Source organism: Staurois parvus, unplaced genomic scaffold, assembly GCF_062004578.1.
Source record: "Staurois parvus isolate SC_StPar_1 unplaced genomic scaffold, SC_StPar_1.0 ptg000394l, whole genome shotgun sequence".
NCBI lineage: Eukaryota > Metazoa > Chordata > Amphibia > Anura > Ranidae > Staurois > Staurois parvus.
Window position 1 is genome coordinate 963,152 of NW_028318190.1, and position 21,180 is coordinate 984,331.

The following is a 21,180-nucleotide window of genomic DNA, read 5'->3' on the forward strand; positions in this document are numbered from 1 at the left end:
CTTTAAATTACATCATCCAAAAGGGTTTTTTTTTTTTATTTCTGACCTTCATTTGGATGTCCCGCGCTTGAAGACGCACTTTAGCCTCTAACTCGCTTACTCGTTTCACTGTGGTGCTCAACAGATCAAAATCGCTGGGAACAGAACCTATAGAAAAATTAACGTCAATTTTTTTTCTGAAATAATGCTCATATCTACTGTGTAAGGCTGTGACCTGTTTAAGTACTGACCCTGCTCTTTCCCCAGTGTGTTGTGGTCTTTCACTTGTGGGAACATGTTCAAGAATCGTGGACTGGATACTGAGAAGAACAGAGAAAACATACCGCTGTCATCTATAAAATTGATTAAAATAACATGGTGATATTAATGGGTGGGTTCACCCAAAAGTGATATTTCAGTTTTGGGTAAAGGCATGTACTGAATTACTTGTGGATTTCTATGAGACACTCCTGTCATGGGAAGTCATATAGGAGCAGCAGTTTTGTCACTTTACCCTCCCAGCAGACTAGAAGGACGTTGTCCAAGTCCAGTGGGGAGGCATTGGACCAGAGCTTAAAATTTCAAGTCCTGAGCTACTAGCCAGGCCTTAGAGTTACTCGCCACCAACAAACACACACAAACAGAGACACCTGTACACACACACAGACATGTACATACACACACAGAGGCACATGGATACACACACAGGCACGTACAGACACACATACATGTACATACACAGAAATACACACGCACAGACACATGTACATACACACACAGACACATGTACGTACATACACACACACGTACATACACACACACATAGATACTTGTACACACACATACATGTACATACACGCAGACACATGTACACACAGTGTCAGGAATGGACTTGCCAATAGTGGTGGGACTCACCTGCCTTGTGGGCTGCAGTACCAGGGCTGGCCAGCGGGTGCTCTCAACAACCAGAGGTTCACTTTGGCAATTAGCCATCACCTGGGGCTGATTGCAGGTGGTGTATTTAAGGGATGGCCAGACCTGCAGTCTGTGCCTTGGTGTGTGTTTTTCCATGGGCCCCTGTACCTTGCAACCTGCGTTCCTGTTCCTGCCTGACTTGTTGCCGACCCTGCCTGATCCTGACCTCTGCTGACTTCTCCTGTTTGATCCCTGGCTTGTGACCCTGACCATTCTCTCCGCCTGCTCCTCCTGTACCTACCTGCCCGATAGTTATCGACCCGGCCTGCCTGATTACGTTGTGCTCTATATGTGTATGTACCTGTGTATCTTTATCAGTTTAGGTTTGGGTTTGTTTCACCTTGTTGTATGTATTTGTGTTAGCTTGGGGTTTGGTGCACTGCATTTATGTTTGTATTGTTAGTCTTAATAAATTGTCTTATTTATACCATATCTGAAGCTTGCGTTTCCCTGTGTCAGTCCATACACTTCTGGTCACACCCGCATCCCTGACACACAGACATACATGTACATACACGCAGACACATGTACACACACATGTACATGCACGCAGACACATGTACAGATATACACATGTACACACACACAGACACATGTACAATTGTACATGCATACACAGACACACACAAACACACATACACACCCCTCCCCCCCATAAAAAGTTGCAGTACTTCGTTGTTCATTCACAGATCCGGGTACTGCACTCTAGGGGGAGGCAGAGAGCACAGCACACACTCATTGCATTGCTTTCACTGCGCTCAGCTATTGAGCAGCCTGACTGCTCCCAGTGCCAATGACAGATCCTGCCTGAGCTCCGAGCCTGCTCAGCAAGACGGCCCTGGGGGACACACTCGCCCCCACCATAATTTCCACTTGCCATTGGCGAGCAGACGAGTGGAAATTTCAAGCCCTGCATTAGACCATATTTTGGCTTGTAATAACAGTGCCCATATGGAAGAAAAATATATTTTAAAATTATTCTTCCCAAATATATTCCAAAAATCTGAAGAATATATTTTTAAAAAATATTTTTTTAAATATATATATTTTTTAAATATATTCTTCAGATTTTTTTGAACATTAAAAAAGTCATTTTAACATATATTTGCAAATGCATTCCAAAAATGTAGATTTGTATTGTTAAAGACATTAGGTATATTTGAAATGTATTTTTAAAAATATTTTTTCATATATTTTCTAAGAAAAATGCATTTCAACATACAGTGTGTATATATATATATATATATATATATATATATATATATATACACACACATACACATACACACATATATATATTTATTTATTGAAATACATTGAATATGGCCAAAATTGTGGCATTTCAAATATATGTCAATATATTTGGGAAGAATATTTTTAAAATATATTTCAAATACATTTTTCTTCCATGTGGGTGGCTATTGGGTAGAACTGATAAATGTGGTGAAGACATCTCACTGATGGAGTCCCTCAAATATATAAGAAGCCATCAAGACTTAACTGGCCGGTACTATGACAACCTGAAAATATAATACCAAAGTATAATGATAAGATAGAACCAGATTCCAGAGACGGACAACAAAAATGATGAAAGGTCTGAGGGATAAAACATATCAGGAGAGACTTCAGGAACTTAATATGTACCGGCTGGAGGAAAGAAGAGAAAGGGGAGACATGATTGAAACCCTTAAAATACATCAAGGGGGTGAATAAGGTTCATGAGGGCAGGATTTTCATTATCAAACCAAGTTGAAAAAATACAGAGATATGACCTCAAACTATCAGGAAGAAGGTTCAAAACTATTCTTAGAAAGTATTATTTTACTGAAAGGGCAGTTGATGGACTACTTGGTCTTTTTTTCTGCTGACCCTTTTCTATGTTTCTAAGCTTATATATAAATGTATGTAAGGGGAACAGAAAATAGCAGCTACAGTTGCAAGAAAAAGTATGTGAACCCCTTGGGATTACGTGGAGTTTTGCATGAATTGGGCATAAAATGTGCTCTGAACGTCATCTAAGTCACAACAATAGAAGAACACAGTCTGCTGAACATAATACTACACAAACATTAGATGTTGCCATGGTTTGATTGCACATAACATGTAAACATTCACAGTGCAGGGAGGAAAAAGTATGTGAGACCCTAGTTTAATGACTTCTCCCAGAGCTAATTGGAGCCAGGAGTGAGCCAACCTTGACTCCAATCAGTGTGATGATATTGGATGTGTTGCTGACAGCTGTCCTGCCCTTAAAAAACACACACCTGTTTTGGGTTTACTGGTTTCAAGAAGCACTGTCTGATGTGAACCATGCCTCGCAGAAGGGAGCTCTTAGAAGACCTACGATCCAGAATTGTTGACTTACATGAAGCTGGAAAGGGTTACAAAAGTATCTCCAAAAGCCTTGATGTTCATGTGTCCACGGTAAGACAGACTGTCTACAAATGGAGAAAGTTTAGCACTGTTGCTACTCTCCCTAGGCGTGGTTGTCCTGTATAAATGACTGCAAAAGCACAACGCAGAATGCTGCATGAGGTAAAGAAGAATCCCAGAGTGTCAGCTAAAGACCTACAGAAATATCTGGCACATGCTAACATTTTTGTTGACACATCTACAATAAGGAAAACATTAAACAAGAATGGAGTACATGGAAGGACACCACGGAGGAAACCATTGCTGTCCAAAAAGAATATTGCAGCACGTTTGAAGTTTGCAAAAGAGCACCTGGATGTTCCACAGCACTACTGGCAAAATATACTGTGGACAGATGAAACCAAGATTGAGTTGTTTGGAAAGAACACACAACACTATGTGTGGAGAAAAAAAGGCCCAGCACACCAACATCAAAACCTCATCCCCACTGTAAAACATGGCAGAGGGAGCATCATGGTTTGGGGCTGCTTTGCCACTTCAGGGCCTGGACGGATTGTTGTCATTGATGGGAAAATGAATTCCAGAGTTTATCGAGACATTTTGCAGGAAAACGTACGACCATCTGTCCGCCAACTGAAGCTCCACAGAGGATGGATGATGCAACAGGACAATGACCCAAAGCATACAAGTAATTCAACAAAACAATGGCTGCAACAGCACAGAATACGCCTTCTGGAGTGGCCCAGTCAGAGTCCTGACCTCAACCCGATTGAAATGCTGTGGCATGACCTTAAGAGAGCGATTCACACCAGACATCCCAAGAATATTGCTACACTGAAACAGTTTTGTGAAGAGGAGTGGTCCAAAATTACTCCAGATCGTTGTGCAGGTCTGATCTGCAACTACAGGAAACGTTTGGTTGAGGTTATTGCTGCCAAAGGAGGGTCAACCAGTTATTAAGTCCAAAGGTTCACATACTTTTTCCTCCCTGCACTGTGAATGTTTACATGTTATGTGCAATTAAACCATGGCAACATCTAATGTTTGTGTAGTATTATGTTCAGCAGACTGTGTTCTTCTATTGTTGTGACTTAGATGATGTTCAGAGCACATTTTATGCCCAATTCATGCAAAACTCCACGTAATCCCAAGGGGTTCACATACTTTTTCTTGCAACTGTAAATATGTCCGCTACGCGTCATATACAAACTTAAGCTGTTCAGAACCTTGGTCTAAAAAGTACTAATATCAAGAAAAAATAGGTGATCATCAACCAGTAATTCCTTTGGCATCTATCCAGTTGGACCGGATTTTGTCAAATTTTTCTTGGACAGTTGCGATTAGTGTAGGTTAATTTGTATAGTGGGAGAACTGCATTAAGAGCTGCCTTCTACTCTGCCACAGTAGGAGGCTGAGATACCTTCCACTTATTCAGTATAGTCCTCCTAGCACAGAATGTTAAATAGTATATGAACAACTTAACCCCTTGGCCCCGACGTCACACAAATATGCAGCCTCACAGAACTGGGCTTTTTTTCCGCATATTTGCATACCTGTGTTTGTGCTGGGAGCGTGCTGCACGGCACACTCCCAGCACAAAGACTGGGGTGTCACTAAGAGCCCCGGGTCCTGTTCTAATGATCGGGACCTGGAACTCTCTATTCTGGGTCACATGATCGCTGTGATAGCCTCTGATTGGCTATCACAGTGATCAGTTACTGTGAAGCCCACACTGTTTTTTTTTTTCTCTGTATGGGGAAGAGAGATACATTGTATCTATCTCTCCTTGCAGAGAGAAAAAAAACAACTGTGTGTAAATAAATATACAAAAAGAAAAGAAAAATAACTAGATCAATTTTCCTTAGGCATTAAGATTTGTGTTACCCTTAGGCATGAAGGGGTTAATCTAGTGGGTAGTTGCCATAATGTGAGTCATACCGAGTAGGAAAATAAGAGAATCTCAGGCAACCAACAGACCATCTACAGCAGACTCTCAAAATTTTCAACAGGAAACCCTTGAAATAATTTTCCAGTCTCAGGGAACCCCTGCTAAAAATTACTATATGTACAACTCATGATGCATCACTGTTATGGTCAGTGAGAAGAATGCTCCTTACACTTGTGGTCATTGGGAAGGATTACTCATTTACAGATAGTTAAAAAAATCAATGGTGTCAGGGGGAACTTATCTAAAAGGCAAAAACTGGTAATTGCTGAAGGAACCCCTAGTAACCTTTGGAGGAACCTTAGGGTTCCACGAAAGCCTGGTTGAGAAACTCTGATCTACAGAGTTGACAGTGGATACTACTTCTTCCCAATAGGGCTGTAGATGAGGACAGGTCCACAGCATATACATAAGAGTACCCCCTTCTAATGGACAATGCTGACAAGTACTGGAGATGTTTGGATGTATACCGTATGAGACAGCCTTTGCAGGGTGTAGTGGGCTCTGTGTAGGAGCTTGAGCTCAATAAACCTGTCTCTAGCTGATATCGTATTTGTTAAGAAGTGATCCAAACATTCAGACCAGTCCAGTAAGAGTGGGGAGATCTGCGTGCCATCCAGCCTAGGCCCACTAGGGGATAGGGGTTTATATGACTCCTCTGTCATTCGTAGTAGGGATGCACCGAAATATCAGTGGCCGAAATGTATCAGCCGAAAATAGTGTTATAGGCATTTTGCCGATAATGGCTGCTGAAAACGCACAATTTTATTGCAATTTTGCCTGCAATTTTACCATATTTAGGGTACTTTTATCATAGGTCATGTGACTAAAAATACCCCATCAAAACACAACACGTGTGCATTTTTTATGGGTTTTCAATGCATTTCAGGCCTAGTTCACACCAATGCAATTTGAGTTTTGTCCGTTTTCAAATGTGTTTTTGACACTTTCTTTGATACATGTTGCATTTTTTTAACATTAATTTTTTTTTGGCCAACTTGTTGCTGGGCAGATTAAAAACGCAAAATGCATAAAAAAAGCAACATGTGCATTTGTGATGCGTTTTCAATGCATTTCAGGCCTAGTTCACACCAATTCCATTTGCATTTTGTCCATTTTGCAGTGCGTTTTGCATGCACATTTTTTGAATATTTTTTTTTGGCCAACTTGTTGCTGAGCAGATTAAAAACACATAAAAAAACAGCATAAAACTCAATACGTGTGCATTTGTGATGCGTTTTTTATGTGTTTTCAATGCATTTCAGGCCTGGTTCACACCAATGCAGTTTGCATTTTGTCTGCTTTGCAGTGTTGCACATGTTCTTGCACACACATTTTTATGTGTTTTGCGCATAAAAAATGCAAACCACATGCAAAAGCATGAAAACATGTCAGAAACACACTGTGTTTTATGTGTTTTCTGCAGCACTTCCTTTGAAGTCTATTGGTTCAAAAAACAGATGTGGATCACTGGTACAGATGTGGAATTTACACTGGTACACTGTGACAGACGTGGATCACTGGTATGCTGTGACAGATGTGCATCACTGGTACAGATGTGGAATTTACCCTGGTACTGTGTGACAGATGTGGATCACTGGTGCACTAAAAGCTGTGTGGGGGACACTATGGGGTGATGTGTGTGTGTTTTACACAGATCGGCTAGCTTCTCCTCACTAGCGGGCTCTGTGTGAGGAGAGGCAGAGCCAATCAACAGACTGTCGGCTTTGTTGACATCACATGATGGCTGAGATTACACACAGCCATTATGTGATCAGAAGGGCCAATCAGAGAACCCTTCTGCCGTGCGGCGTTGCGCTGTGTCCAGGGGACACAGGCACATGCCTACATACTCAGTATCTAGAAAGCCTCCTCGCTGCTGTATAATTTCTAGACATGTTTATGTTGCACTACTGATATTGATTTTGATGTTCACTGGTACAGATGTTTATTACTGGTACAGATGTGGATTTGACACTGTTACACTGTGACAGACATTGATCACTGGTACAGGTGTGGATTTTACTCTGGAACACTGTGACAGATGTTATTCACTGGTACTGATGTGGATTTTACACAAGTACTGTGTGATATATATTGAGCACTGGTAAATTGTGACAGATGTAGGGATTTGACACTGGTAGGCTGTGACAGATGTGGATCACTGGTACAGAAATCAATGAGTACTGCTACACCGTGACAGATGTGGATCACTGGTACAGATGTGGAATTTACACTGGTACGCCGTGACAGATGTGCATCACTAGTACAGATGTGAATTTTATAGTGGTACACTGTGACAGATGTGGATCAATTGTACAGATGTGACTTTTACACTGGTACACCATGATAGATGTGGATCACTGGTACAGATATGGATGACCACTGGTACGCCGTGACAGATGTGGATCACTGGCAAGAATGTGGAATTTACACTGGTACACCTTGACAGATGTGGATCACTGGTACAGATGTGGATTTTACGCTGTGACAGATGTGTATCACTGGTACAGATGTGGCATTTACACTGGTTCGCCGCGTCAGATGTGGATCACTGGTACAGATGTGGAATTTACACTGGCACGCTGCGTCAGATGTGGATCACTGGTACAGATGTGGAATTTACACTGGTACGCTGTGACAGATGTGGATCACTGGTACAGATGTGGAATTTACACTGGTACGCTGCGTCAGATGTGGATCACTGGTACAGATGTGGAATTTTCACTGGTACTCCATGACAGATGTGGATCACTGGTACAGATGTGGAATTTACACTGGTATGTAGTGACATATGTGGATCGCTGGTACAGATGTGGAATTTACACTGGCATGCTGTGGCAGATGTGGATCACTGGTACAGATGTGGAATTTATACTGGTATGCTGTGACAGATGTGGATCACTGGTACAGATGTGGAATTTACACTGGTATGCTGCGACAGATGTGGATAACTGGTGCAGATGTGGAATTTACACTGGTATGCTGTGACAGATGTGGATAACTGGTACAGATGTGGAATTTACCCTGGTACTGTGTGACAGATGTGGATCACTGGTGCACGAATAGCTGTGTAGGGGACTATATGGGGTGATGTGTATGTGTTTTACACAGAACGGCTATGCTTCTCCTCACTAGCGGGCTCTGTGTGAGGAGAGGCAGAGCCGATCAAGAGACTGTCGGCTTTGTGGACACAGCCATCATGTGATCGAAAGGCCAATCAGAGAGCCCTTCTGCTGTGCAGCGTTGCTCTGTGTCCAGGGGACACAGGCACATCAAGAGCATGCAGCTGCACGGCCACGTTTTGAGGGACGTTCAGGAACATCCACTCAGAACAGCGAAGATCCCACCTGGCCCTTTATGTGCAGTGGCCAGGTGGGAAGGGGTTAAAGCGGAATTAAAGCAGGACTAAACACATCAATTTAATGATTTGAAAACAGTTACATTTAAAGTGGAACAAAACCCTCCTGTCCTTATTAGCCAAAGGAAGCTGTTGTCTCAGTTTCTGTTTGATCTGCAACTGACATGGTGCTACACATGATCAGTTATGACACCAGCTATTTCACGGTTTGACAGTTTGGTTGAGAGCACACATGTGACAGCATTTCTGGGATGCCTGGATTGTAACTGTTTTTTGAAACTGTTAAATTGATGGGTTTAGTTCCACTTTAAAGTGGAATTTCACTCTCTCAGTCAACATGGACTATTTTTAATCCTTATGCTGCTAGCATTAGTAAACATATAGTAAAGTATATCATATTTACTTGTTTTAGACTCTTTTTTTCTATTTCTTCAGTTACCTCCTGGTTTCCATGCCTAGGCAAATGATGTCATACATCCCAGAAGTCTTCAGGAGGAGAGGGAGGGTTCTCATCTCAGCCTATACCTGAGCTAAGGGCAGATGGATTCCAGGAAGTAAATGATACATGAATCATCTGCCATTGCTCAAGATGGCCACTGCCAGAAATTCTGGTTGTGTTTTTCAAAATTGTTTCTCAGCAAAATAAAGTATGGAGACATGGACGGATGGGTGAGTTTGCTTTGAATAATAACAATGAATAGCATTTTTGATGCAGTGTAGTTCCAATGCATTCTCCAATGCATTTTAATGCCCACAAACACAATATAATACCCAATTGTTTGGTAAAACATAAAATATGAGACTGCATGAAGTCAATAGATACCAAACACGTCAAGATATAAAATTGTGGTCACCTGTGAAATGGTGACAAACTACAATATAATTATCCATAGGTGACACTTTAAAATGGAAAACTGTGAGCAGTTTTGAGTGCGCATGCGTGCGGCGCCGGGACAGGTCATGAACTGACTGTGTACCACACGTCCTCAGCCATCCGAGCTAAAAATAGCAAAGGGGAGCAGAGGAGAGGCTTCAGCGGCAGCGTCCTTGCTTGGGGGAGCCCATGATGCAGCAGTAGACAGTGTGTTCCCTATCACCTGGGGGAGATATGGGGAGTACGGCCTCACCTGCCTCCTCTATGGACAAAAATATGACAGAACTAGCAGATATCATCTTAAATTAGACTAGCTCCACTTTCAAGGGATAGGGGACAGGCTGGACTCTATTGAATCCAAATTGGATTGGTTGACCAGAATTATAATCTGATCACAACTTTACAAGATCAATCAGGCTCAAGCTAAGATAGAAGACCTCAAGAATAGATACCGACACTATAACTTCAGGATCAGAGGTCTTTTCCGGAATCTTTAGTGGACCTAGAGACAGTTATACATGCCCTGATGCAGGACTTAATCCCAGATATCACACCACATCAGCAGGAATTAGACAGCTTTCACAGGGCCTTGGTGGCTCCTAGATCTGGTGGTTTACTCAGGGACATCATTTACAGGATCAAAGAAAGAATAATGATGATGGCCAGAGCCAGACAGGATCTCGTCCTACAGGGTCACCAAATTCAACTTTTTAATGACATCTCCCCACAGACCATTCAAAAGAGACGTCCGTTGAAACCACTGCTGTTGCAGCTAATGAACCGTCAAGTCAAATACTGTTGGTCCTTTCCCTTCCGGCTCTCCTTTACATTCAGAGGAAAGACATACTCATTTTTAAGTATTCAGGATGGGGAGGAAATCCTCGTGGGCCTGGGATTGATCTCACAGAACCCTCCCCCCACCAGATTATCTACCTCTCCATCCAGACCGGTCTCCCCGTTATGGTCACAGCCATCAAGATCAGCCACCAAGAAGGCCCGGTTTCCTACATGAATACTGCAGAGGGGACTGCTACAATTTTCCTGCTACCTCAGGCGGAACCATTGTTGAGCATGTTACCAGCTGTAGTTCAGAGTACATCCTCCTTCAGTATGCCATTTCCGATAGTTGTAGGGGAGGCATAGTTTCCAAACAGCACTGGAGCTGTTGTTATTGCTGCTTAGAAGAATTTAAGGTTTCACAAGTTAGAAGAATCCCTATTGGGTTATGTATGTTTCTAATAGTTGGAAACCGCCCCTCTCCTCTTGCTGTTCTCCAGATGTGTCGAAGATCATTATGTGCTGAGGCGGATCCGCATGCCACTTGCTGTGAACTTGCCTCTAGCCGTTTGTTGAAGGCAACTTTGGGGTGCTGGCCCCCACAACCAGCCTTTGTTTTTGTAATGTGGATGTTTATTTTGATGACATTCCACTGCCTGTTAAAAGGCAGCTGGGAAAAACCATTGCTATTTTCCTTAATCCTTCTTTCTATTCCTTCTCTTCTTTAGTTTCTTCCTTATTTCAGTACCCTCTTTTCTACAAGGACACAGGAGATAGGAGCACAAATGAGCGGCCCATGGTGGAGTGCGCAGTGACAACAACAGGCGAGTACAAACTGCCAACCCATTATGACTAAAATAGCCCCGACAAATTTTAAAATACCCATAACGTTCAAGGCTTTAATTCCCCAAACAAATGCACCCTGGCATTCCAACACTACCATAAATTAGGGATAGATGTCCTACTGCTGCAGGACACTCATTTCTCTCGGAAATCACACCCCAGTTATTTGAATGCTAAATACCCCACATATTACCTGTTCAATGGCCCAGATAAAAAGAAAGGAGTTCCGATCTGCATTGCTAAACGGGTGCCCTTCATTCCTAGTGTGGTTATTCAGAATAAAGAGGGCAGATACATTTACCAAATGGGAAAATGAATGCACGTGGTCAATTTTATTTCATATTATGCCCCTAATGTCAGACAAGCATCCTTTTTCAAGGATATGTTGGAGGCCCTAATGCCACACGCAGCAAGCCACATTATCTTCGGAGGAGATAGCAACACTTTGTTAGATCGAATCCTGGAAAAATCTAACGCCCTCAAAACTACCTTGAAGCATTCTCAAAAACAGATCAACAAGTTAGCTGCTACTGCATACATATGATCTCATTGATGTCTGGAGAGACAATCATTCTACGATGAGAGATTATACTTATTACTCACGTCCACAAAACATAGTCGCGCATTGACCACCTTTTTGTTCTATCCCCATTACTCCCTTTGGTCACCTCGGCTAAAATACAGACGGCATCATAGTCAGATCACTCCTCGGTTCAAATGACAATAGCGGATCTCTGGACGAAGGCTCGTCTGATAGCGTGGCGACGCAATGCTTCTTTACTCAACGATCCCTCAGTGTATACGAAAGTAGAAAATACCATACGTCAGTATTTTGCCGCGAATACTCCAGAGGATACATCCCCTACCATGACATGAGCAGCACATAAGGCGAGGATTCAAGGCAAACTTATTCAAATAGCATCTAGGGCTAAACAGGACCGGGAACTGCATACACATCAACAGGAAGAGGAGCTCAAGGAGCTACTCAGAGAACAAAAAAAACCCCCTCAAGTAGACATAAAATAGACGCAGCAAGAACATCCTTTTAGCTTAACTACGAAAGCAGAAAAATATATCCACTGGTCGAAACATCGCTTTTATACATTTGGAGATAAGTCCCATACTCTGCTTGCACGGAAGCTTACACCACAGGTTTACTCCCCGGCTTTACCGAAACTGCTCCTGAGTAACGGACATAGATCTCAGAATCCTCAGTTGGTGGTGCGTGAATTTTTTAATTTCTATTCTAAACTTTATTTTCAACCAGAACCAATTCAGACATCCAGGATTGATACTTTTTGCCAAAATCTCCCCCTAGCGCGTATCATCCCAGCTCATATGGAGCTTATGAAACGGGAATTTCTAGCTGCGGAAGTTGCTGAGGCTATAAAAAGCCCAAATTCCTCCAAGGCGCCGGGACTGGACGTTTTTTTGGGCAATTACTATAAGAAATACTCTGAGGCCTTAACCCCCCATTTATGTTCTTTCTTTAATGACATTAGCCTGGGTACCCCACTTCCACGCTTTGAAAACAATGCATTCATACATGTTATACCTAAACCAGGCAACGATCATGGTGACTGTCCGAATTACCACCCAATCTCCCTTATTAATGTAGACCTTAAGGTTATGACCAAGATATTGGCAAACAGATTAAATTCTTTTCTGGCAGGTTATATCCATCCAGACCAAGTCGATTGATAGATATTATTTCCGCACTCAAATCTAATTGGGACGTCAGAGGGCTATGCTATGATCCCTTGACCTTCATAAGGTATTTGATTCCCTGTCCTGGGAATATTTATTTTATGCTTTGGATCGGTATGGGTTCAGGAAGAATTTTCTCACAGTACTCTATATATTATATAGCAGACCAATAGCCAGATTGTCGGTCAAGGGATATGGTTCGGATTACCTCTCCATTCACAGAGGCACTTGGCAGGGCTGCCCACTATCCCCTATTTTATTTGTCCTAGCTTTGGAGCCTCTGGCCATTAAAATTAGGAATAACCTGGATGTTTTGGGTATCCCGTGTGGTGATAGGGAACATAAGTGCGCTCTGTTTGCATATAATCTTTTAATGCTCTTAACATCCCCAGCCACTTCTATACCTAACCTGTACAGTGACCTCTCATATTTTTCAGCAATCTCTGGCCTTAAGGTCAACCATAATAAGTCCCTTGCCCTCAACTTAACTTTGGATGACTCTACAGTACATTCCTTGCAACAAAGCTTCTCTTTTAAATGGCAAGCGGACAGGCTTCCTTATTTAGGAATTAATTTAACTCCTTCAGTGGCCTCCCTGTATCAACGAAATTATCCTCCCCTATATAAAAAAAACTGCAGGACGATCTTTCCAAATGGGCCCTCCATCCCCCTCATGGTTTGGTAGGTTGTACTCAGTAAAATTGAATACTTTGCCTAAAATTCTGTACTTGTTTCGTACTTTGCCGATAATGATAAACATGTCTGCCTGTGTATTTTCCAACAGAAGATATTAAAATTCATATGGGGAAATAAGAGACCCAAGGTGAATAGATGTACGCTTTTTGCTTCAAGATTGATGGGAGGACTGGGGGGCTCCAGACCTATCTAGATATTTCTATGCTGCCCAATTGGTCCCATTGATCCACTATCATTCTAAGCACGTTCGCCCCCTGTGGAATCGTCCCATGTCCCTAATATCCCGATCAGCATATGATGTGGCTGAAAGCCAGAGACAGACCCGCAATTTTGTGTCCCACGTTATCATTTTCCCTTCCCTTATGGGATAGATTGGTGAGTAAGCATGGCTTTAAATCCCCCCACACTCCCCTAGCCCCTTACTGGGCAATCTGGCATTTCCCCCAGGACTCAGCCACTCTGCTTTTGAATGGTGGACAAATAAAGGTTTTCTTCGGTTGGTGGATTTTTGCGACCATAGAGGCCCCATACCTAAGATAGTATTTCAGGAGACACATCACCTCCCCACTAAGGAACTATATCACCTCTCACAAATAACCCGCTTTCTCCATACCGTTAGATGCACCAGTGACCTGTCCTCGTTGACTCTAATGGAACATTTCTGTAGAACTCTGGATAAGCACACTGGTCATATATCCATGATATACACTATCTTACAAGAGGATCCCACCAAATTACCCTACATGGAACGATGGGAACAAGACCTGGGGGAAGTATTAGAGGTGGCAGAGTGGAATAAACTGGCGCAGCTCAATTCCAAAAATTATATCAATACTTCATTGATCGAAGCTAATTATAAGGTTTTCTTGCGGGGGTATTTGGTACCCTCCAGTTTGGCGTCTTTTTTTCAGGGGGCCTCCTCCAGTTGTTTCTGTGGCTGCGAACAGGAGGGAACGGTTCTCCATACGTAGTGGACCTGTAGCAAAGTAAAGCGATGCTGGATTCACACATATAAAACTTTACATATTCACTTACCCAGGTTTATCTTATCAAATGTCCACATCAGGCCCTCCTGGGAAAGCTGCTGGAGGGCATACCTGGATATGTGAGATGTCCGATTGCATTTATATTTACTGGTCAGAATATCCATTGCACGCTCCTGGAGGTCCCCCATGGTCTCCCTTGACCTCCTGAAGGCTAAGTTGACTTGGATAATGGTCAATGAATGTCTAACCACTATTCTTCATGATAGGATGGTCTACTTCGGAAAAACTTGGAAACCTTGGATGAAATATGGTGGACAATATGCGGTATCTATAAAAAGTACACATCTTATACCGCGCCTGGCTGCCCGCTGGTTCCTCCTCCCTGTGTCCTCTCTCCCTCTCTATTCTTCTTCTGTCGCTCTTTCCATTCGTTCCTTCTTCCCTCTCTTCTTCAATCCTTTCCCTTTATGTTTCTTTCCCCATTATTGTATAGTTAGCTAAAGGCAATGGGAGGTGTTCCCCCTTATTGCCTGCTGAACATTGGAGGGAGGTCGACCCTCCACACAGGTCATGGTCGTCTCTGATGCCAGGCCTGACAAAAAGTTTTACTTTAGCTTTCGTTTTCTCTCTTCCTTTATTGTTACTGGCCTTACATTTACAAGTCCCAATGGGACCCTTCTGGCTATCAATGACTGACAATTGTCCTAGACAATTGTCAACGTATTGACGTCACTACGCTCGGCGTCTTCACTGGGTGCGGCGCCCACGAGGCGGGAAGGAACGGCGGTGTCACAGCTCCCTGCTAGGTAGGCCCAAGACCCTCTGAGAACTACCAGTGGGCTATTATCACAGCGGTTCGCAAACGGCAATCCCTCAGGGAAACATACCTTCCACCGGTGGCAAGTTATTTAAAGCTTACGGCTGTTGAGATTTACAGAGCCTACATGGTGTTAATAGGGCATGTTTTATGGGCCTAATTTACCCTGTATACTCGGGGAATTTTTTGGAAATCCTCTTTGGAGGAGAATCTACATATATATATATATATATATATATATATATATATATATATATATATATACGCTATCCTATTCAGGTATTTTTTGCTGTGACATAGCCACATCCTTATAAAACCGCAAATAACCTTCTCAAATTGAGCAATTTTTGGAAACCCTTTATTGGGTATATTAAACTCAGGTATCTACGGCCTGCTATATGCTACATACACATTATATGTGTTTGAAATCCACGCATCGTGTATACCTGGTTCCTCACCCCCATATGCATCTTTGAAAAAGCATCAAGGACCTGATCTTATTTCAAGTCGACAGGAGTCTTCTTGATCCTTATTGATGGTAATATATCCACATTTTATGTGTGTTTTGTTTTCGGGGTCACCTGATGCCCATGATCTATACATTTATTATCTTTTTCTATATATATCCTCAGAATCATTTGGTACTGTGGACCTTGTTTCATTTGGGGTGGCTATCCAGGAAGTCCCTACACGTGAGAAGCGGGTATGATAGTCTCACTATTGAGAAGGTAACAGCAGTATCCATTGACTATTGTGGAGGGAGGCCTGGTAAATTTTGGATGTGATTTGGGTTCCATATTTCTATACATATACTATGTATTTTAGTGTTCCAGCTTGTACATTCCAGGAGGTCCCTGACATATACTGGGAACACACCTATTGAATACATGGTTCACTCAAATATAAAGCGGGAAACCTACGGAAACCCAGGATAACTATTTCATCATTACACAACTCTGCCTTATATGGTGCTCTGTTGGCTAAGATGACCCTAAATTGAAGACGCTAAGTGTTTTTTAACATGATTTTATTTTTTTCATATGTACACCGTGCTCATGTTTAACCTCCCTATGATCTATGTGATCAAATAAAGTATTGTTAAAATTCCTTTGAATTCATATTACTCCGCGTGGATTATTTAGAAACCTTCTTTTTCAGATAGGTGTGTCCTTGTCACACTATCATATTGCTTAGTATGTCATTCACCTTACTAACCGCTCCGTATCCGCCACCCCCCTCTGCCAATCCCTCCACTGGCTTCCAATTGCCCAACGGATAAAATTCAAAACGCTAACACTGACGTACAAAGCCGTTCATAACACTGCCCCAAACTACATCACCGATCTTGTCTCCAAATATCACCCTAACCGTACTCTCTGCTCCTCACAAGACCTCCTACTCTCTAGCTCCCATGTCTCCTCTTCCCATGCTCGTCTCCAGGGCTTCCCCCATCCTCTGGAACTCCCTACCCCAATCTATCAGACTATCGCCTACTCTGCTCACTTTTAGGCGCACTCTGAAAACCTGTCTCTTCAGGGAAGTCTACCCCGCCCTCAGCTAATACTGGAATTCTCTACTCTCCCAACCACTCCATCCTCCACAGTTATTACCTTTTGTACCACTATCCCCTCCCTACTAGATTGTAAGCTCCAAGGAGCAGGGCCCTTCAATCCCTCTTGTATTGAACTGTATTGTTACTGTACTGTCTCCCACCATATTGTAAAGCGCTGAGCAAACTGTTGGCGCTACATAAATCCTTTATAATAATTTGCATCTACGAGGGATGAGGGGGGCTTTGGCACTTTCAATTTTTTTTACACTTTTTTTCATTCAACTTTATTGCTATCACAAGGTACGAACAACATCCCTTGTGATAACTTTAGCAGTGGTATGTACTCTCTATGGAAATATCTGGGGTCTGTTCCATGACCCTTCAACACATCCGATCAAACACCAAAACCGGAAGTGACAAAATCCTCATTGCTTCAGGCTTCATTGATCACAAAGAAGAGGAAGGAACAGATGTTCTTCACTCTTCTCTGAGGACAACAGTCCTGGGCTCCCACGATGGAACAGGAGAGCGTAAGAATGGTGGTGGTAGGCCAAGGCTTGACAAATTTAATTTGAATAGAAGAAAAAAAAAAAAGACAGGAAACAGGTTTTTTTTAGCGTAGCGTGGGTTGTCAGTTTAAAACAAGTAAATATGATATACTTTCCTATCTATTTATTAATGCCACCAGTATAAGGATTAAAAATAGTCAATGTTGAGTTAGAAAGTGAAGTTCAGCTTTAAGACCGGGTTCACACTTTGCGCTGCGGGATACTGCATGTAATTTGCACAGGAATCGCACCGCATTCCTGTGCAAATTATATGCAAATGTCTCTGCAGTGCAATTTGAGCCATACACTTTGTATGGCTCAAATCGCATCCACACTAAAAAGGTGCAAGACTCTTTTTTAAAACTGCACCGGAATCACATCACATACGTGTTCTCTGGAAATTGCATTGCGTTTTGCAACCTGTTCCAGGGTTCCATTAATTTATTATTGGCACCCGCACCAGATTGCATGATTGTGATGCGATTGCAATGCAGTGCGATAAACGCACAGGAATTTCCAGAGTTTCCCGCACCGCATTGGTGTGAACCCGGGCTCAGTGTGTTTTTTTTTAACATTTGCATTGATGAACAGCTGCGCAAATATTATGCAACATAAAAAAATGCCATTTTATTCTCCAGGGCCCTTGCTTTCATAAAATATATAATGTTTGGGGGTTCTAAGTAACTTCCCAGCAAAAAAAATGGAGATTTTTACATGTATGTCAGAATCAGCGTGGACAACAAATGGTTAATATGTAGGTGTTGTTATTCTGGATGAATTTCATAAAGCAGCCCACTCACCTAGGTTACCAGCAGGGTCTTTAAACGGTGCTGCTCTTTTCCTGCAAATACAAGAATCATTGATGTAATTATGAGAAGAAGAGATACATCATCCCGGTCCCTCATATCCAGGGCACTAGTTACCCGGCTCTGGTGTGTCCAGCATCGCTTGAATGCTCATCCACCCTCCCGGACATCTCACTTCCTTCCCCGTGTCTCATCTGCTCCCCACTCTGACCGCCCTGTCCCGGCAGGGTCCTCAATCTTCGGGGTTTCCCTAAAGTAAATAAAGGACCGCTCATGCTGCACTCACTGCGCCGCCATGTTGTTTGGAGTCGGTATCCAGGCAACCGGAACTTCCAATAAGCAGCGCCCGGCCGGTCACCTGACATGTGAGACTGCTGTGTGTCTTAGACTGGCAGTGAGGTGCTGCTGGAATGACGTCACCTTTCCCCGTAATTGTCATACTGGGTGTACATGCGCAGAGCTATCAATGAGAGAACTCTCTCCTTACCCTCATTGTCTATGAACAGGAGTGTCTGCGTCTGTAAATTAACCACTTGCCCTCCTGAGGATTTACCCCCTTCCTGACCAGGCCATTTTTTGTGAAACGACACTGCGTTACTTTAACTGACAATTGTGCGGTCATGCAATGCTGCACCCAAATTAAATTTACGTCCTTTTTCTTCCACAAATGGAGCTTTCTTTTGGTGGTATTTGATCGCCTGTGCGTTTTTCAGCTTTTGCGTTATAAACAAAAAAAGACCGACAATTTTGAAAAACAATATTTTTGACTTTTTGCTATTAACCATTAGCCGCCCGGCCTATAGCCGTTTGGCGGCCGCAAAAATGCTTTAGATTTCCAGGGTATATGCCATTTGGCGTCCTCCCGCACATGCGCAGATTGCGCTCCTGCAGAGCCGCGCAGCGGCGCGATCTGTCACCGGCCGTGTACCTCGGACACGGTCGATGACAGATCTGAGTACCGGCCCCCGTTGCCGGTACCATGTGACCTGCTGTGACCAATCACAGCAGGTCACATGACAGTTGTATACAATGGATGGCTTCATTCATGCCATCCATTGTATACTAGTGCCTAGCTGTGAATGGTCACAGCAGGTCACATGCACATGTCATGTGATAAGCTGTGGCCAAATCACAGCTAAGCACAAAAAAAAAAAAACCCTGAATGAATCGATGTCATTCAGGTAAATGCTTGCTTATAGCAAAGTAATTCTTTGCTATAAGCAAATTGTGTAAAAAAAAAAAAAAATACTGATCACTTCCCCAAAGTAGTACAATGTTACTATGGTAACATTGTACTACTTTGGTCATAGTAAAATATGAAAAACAAATCTAAAAAAAAATTAAAAATAATAATAAAAAAATATATATATATTTTTTTTTTCATACTGTCACCAGTCAGTGTCCCTGATCACCGCCATGCCAGTTATATGATGACGCTGCACTGCACTGGTGACAGTATGTAAAAAAATAGTGAAAATATTTTTTTTAATTTTTTCATTTTCCGAAAAATTATGACAAAAAAAATACAACTTCAAAAAACTCGCCATTCCTCTTATGAAGTACATCGGACTGTCTACTTTACAAAAAGGGGTCATTTGGGGGATATCTGTACTGTTCTGACATTCTTGGACCTCGGGAAATTAGATTGGCTGTCAGTACTTCAGGATTGATCAATTTTCAGATCTATACCATAGTTTGTGAACTCTATAACTTTCCTACAAACTAAAAAATACATCCTAGTTTGGGTTATTTTCACCAAAGATGTAGCAGAATACATCTTGGCCTAAATTTATGAAGAACAATTATTTATTTGTAAACTTTTATAACAGAAACAAAGAAAAACGTGTTTTTTTTTCAAAATTTTTGGTCTTTTTTTGTTAATTTAGCAAAAAATAAAAACCCCGGCGGTGATTAAATACCACCAAAAGAAAGCTCTAGTTGTGTGAAGAAAATGATAAAATTTTAGTTTGGGTACAATGTTGTATGACCGCGCAATTGTCAGTCAAAGTGTGAGAGAGCTGAAACGTGAAAAATGGCCTGGGCAGGAAGGGGGTAAAAGTGCCCGGTATTGAAATGGTTAAACAAGTCCAGTAAAAAAATTTAAAAAATCAAATTTCGGCATAAATTTAGGCCAAAATGTATTCTGCTCCATGTCTTTGCTAAAAAAAATTCCCAATACGTGTAAATTAATTGGTTTATGTGAAAGTTATAGTGTCTACAAATGGCAGTATAGATAATGGAATTTTTTTTTTTACTAGTAATGGCGGCGATCAGCGACTTATAGCAGGACTGCGGGGGGCATTCTGACACTGGGGGGGGGACTGATTTGGTGTCACTGACATCCCCAGTGACACCAATACAGTGATCAGTGCTAACAAAAAGCACTGACACTGTACTAATGGCTCTGGGCAGGAAGAGGTTAACATGTGGGGTGATCAAAGGGTTAACTGCGCTGTTTTACTACGTGGGCTGTGTGTTTCACTGTAAGCACACTGCTTTGTATGGCTGTACTATGCAGAGCCATACAAAGCAGTGTTCAGGAGCCGACAGAGGAGAGATCTGTATTGTTTACATACAGGACTCTCCCCTGTCGGAGATACTCGGCGAGCACCGGGACCCTGTGATTGACAGACGAGGCCGATGGGAGTGGAGTGGGTAGGGCGCGCACACGGCTCGCATGCGCCCCCTACCCAGACCTGCAAAATCACACATATATACATGATTTAGTACACCCCTGACGCCCTGTAGCAGTATTTCTGCTATAGGGCGGAGGGGAAGCGGTTAAAGATTAAACTATTACAATGTCCTGTCTGGATAGTATAGGCTGTACATGTAGGACATACTCACACGGGGTACAGTTCACCCCCCCCCCATTGGTCTACAACAAGATAATGGATAATATAAGATTTCATTAACCCCTCCATAGCTGGACACTTTCATC

General features: G+C 42.4%; 1 protein-coding gene and 1 long non-coding RNA gene across 4 annotated transcripts in view; one reads left to right on the forward strand and one right to left on the reverse strand.

Moving 5' to 3' along the window:
- Nucleotides 1-18,610, reverse strand: part of UBXN11 (UBX domain protein 11) — a 49,073-nt gene extending 30,463 nt beyond the window's left edge. For 2 of the 3 annotated variants that reach the window (XM_089686221.1, XM_089686224.1), the window contains exons 1-4: nt 18,357-18,547; nt 18,234-18,274; nt 231-299; nt 47-147 (exon numbers count right to left, since the gene is read on the reverse strand). In XM_089686221.1, coding sequence (XP_089542347.1) covers nt 47-147; nt 231-299; nt 18,234-18,274; nt 18,357-18,514 — 369 coding nt within the window. In that variant the 5' untranslated portion in view covers nt 18,515-18,547. Of the gene's footprint in view, nt 1-46; nt 148-230; nt 300-18,233; nt 18,275-18,356 lie in introns of all 3 variants that reach the window. The other variant, XM_089686222.1, reaches the window with a different exon arrangement.
- Nucleotides 15,702-16,447, forward strand: LOC149455386 (uncharacterized). Its single transcript, XR_016314056.1, has 2 exons — nt 15,702-16,061; nt 16,167-16,447. It is a non-coding gene; the product is annotated as an uncharacterized LOC149455386 (long non-coding RNA).
- Nucleotides 18,611-21,180: the final 2,570 nt, after the last annotated feature.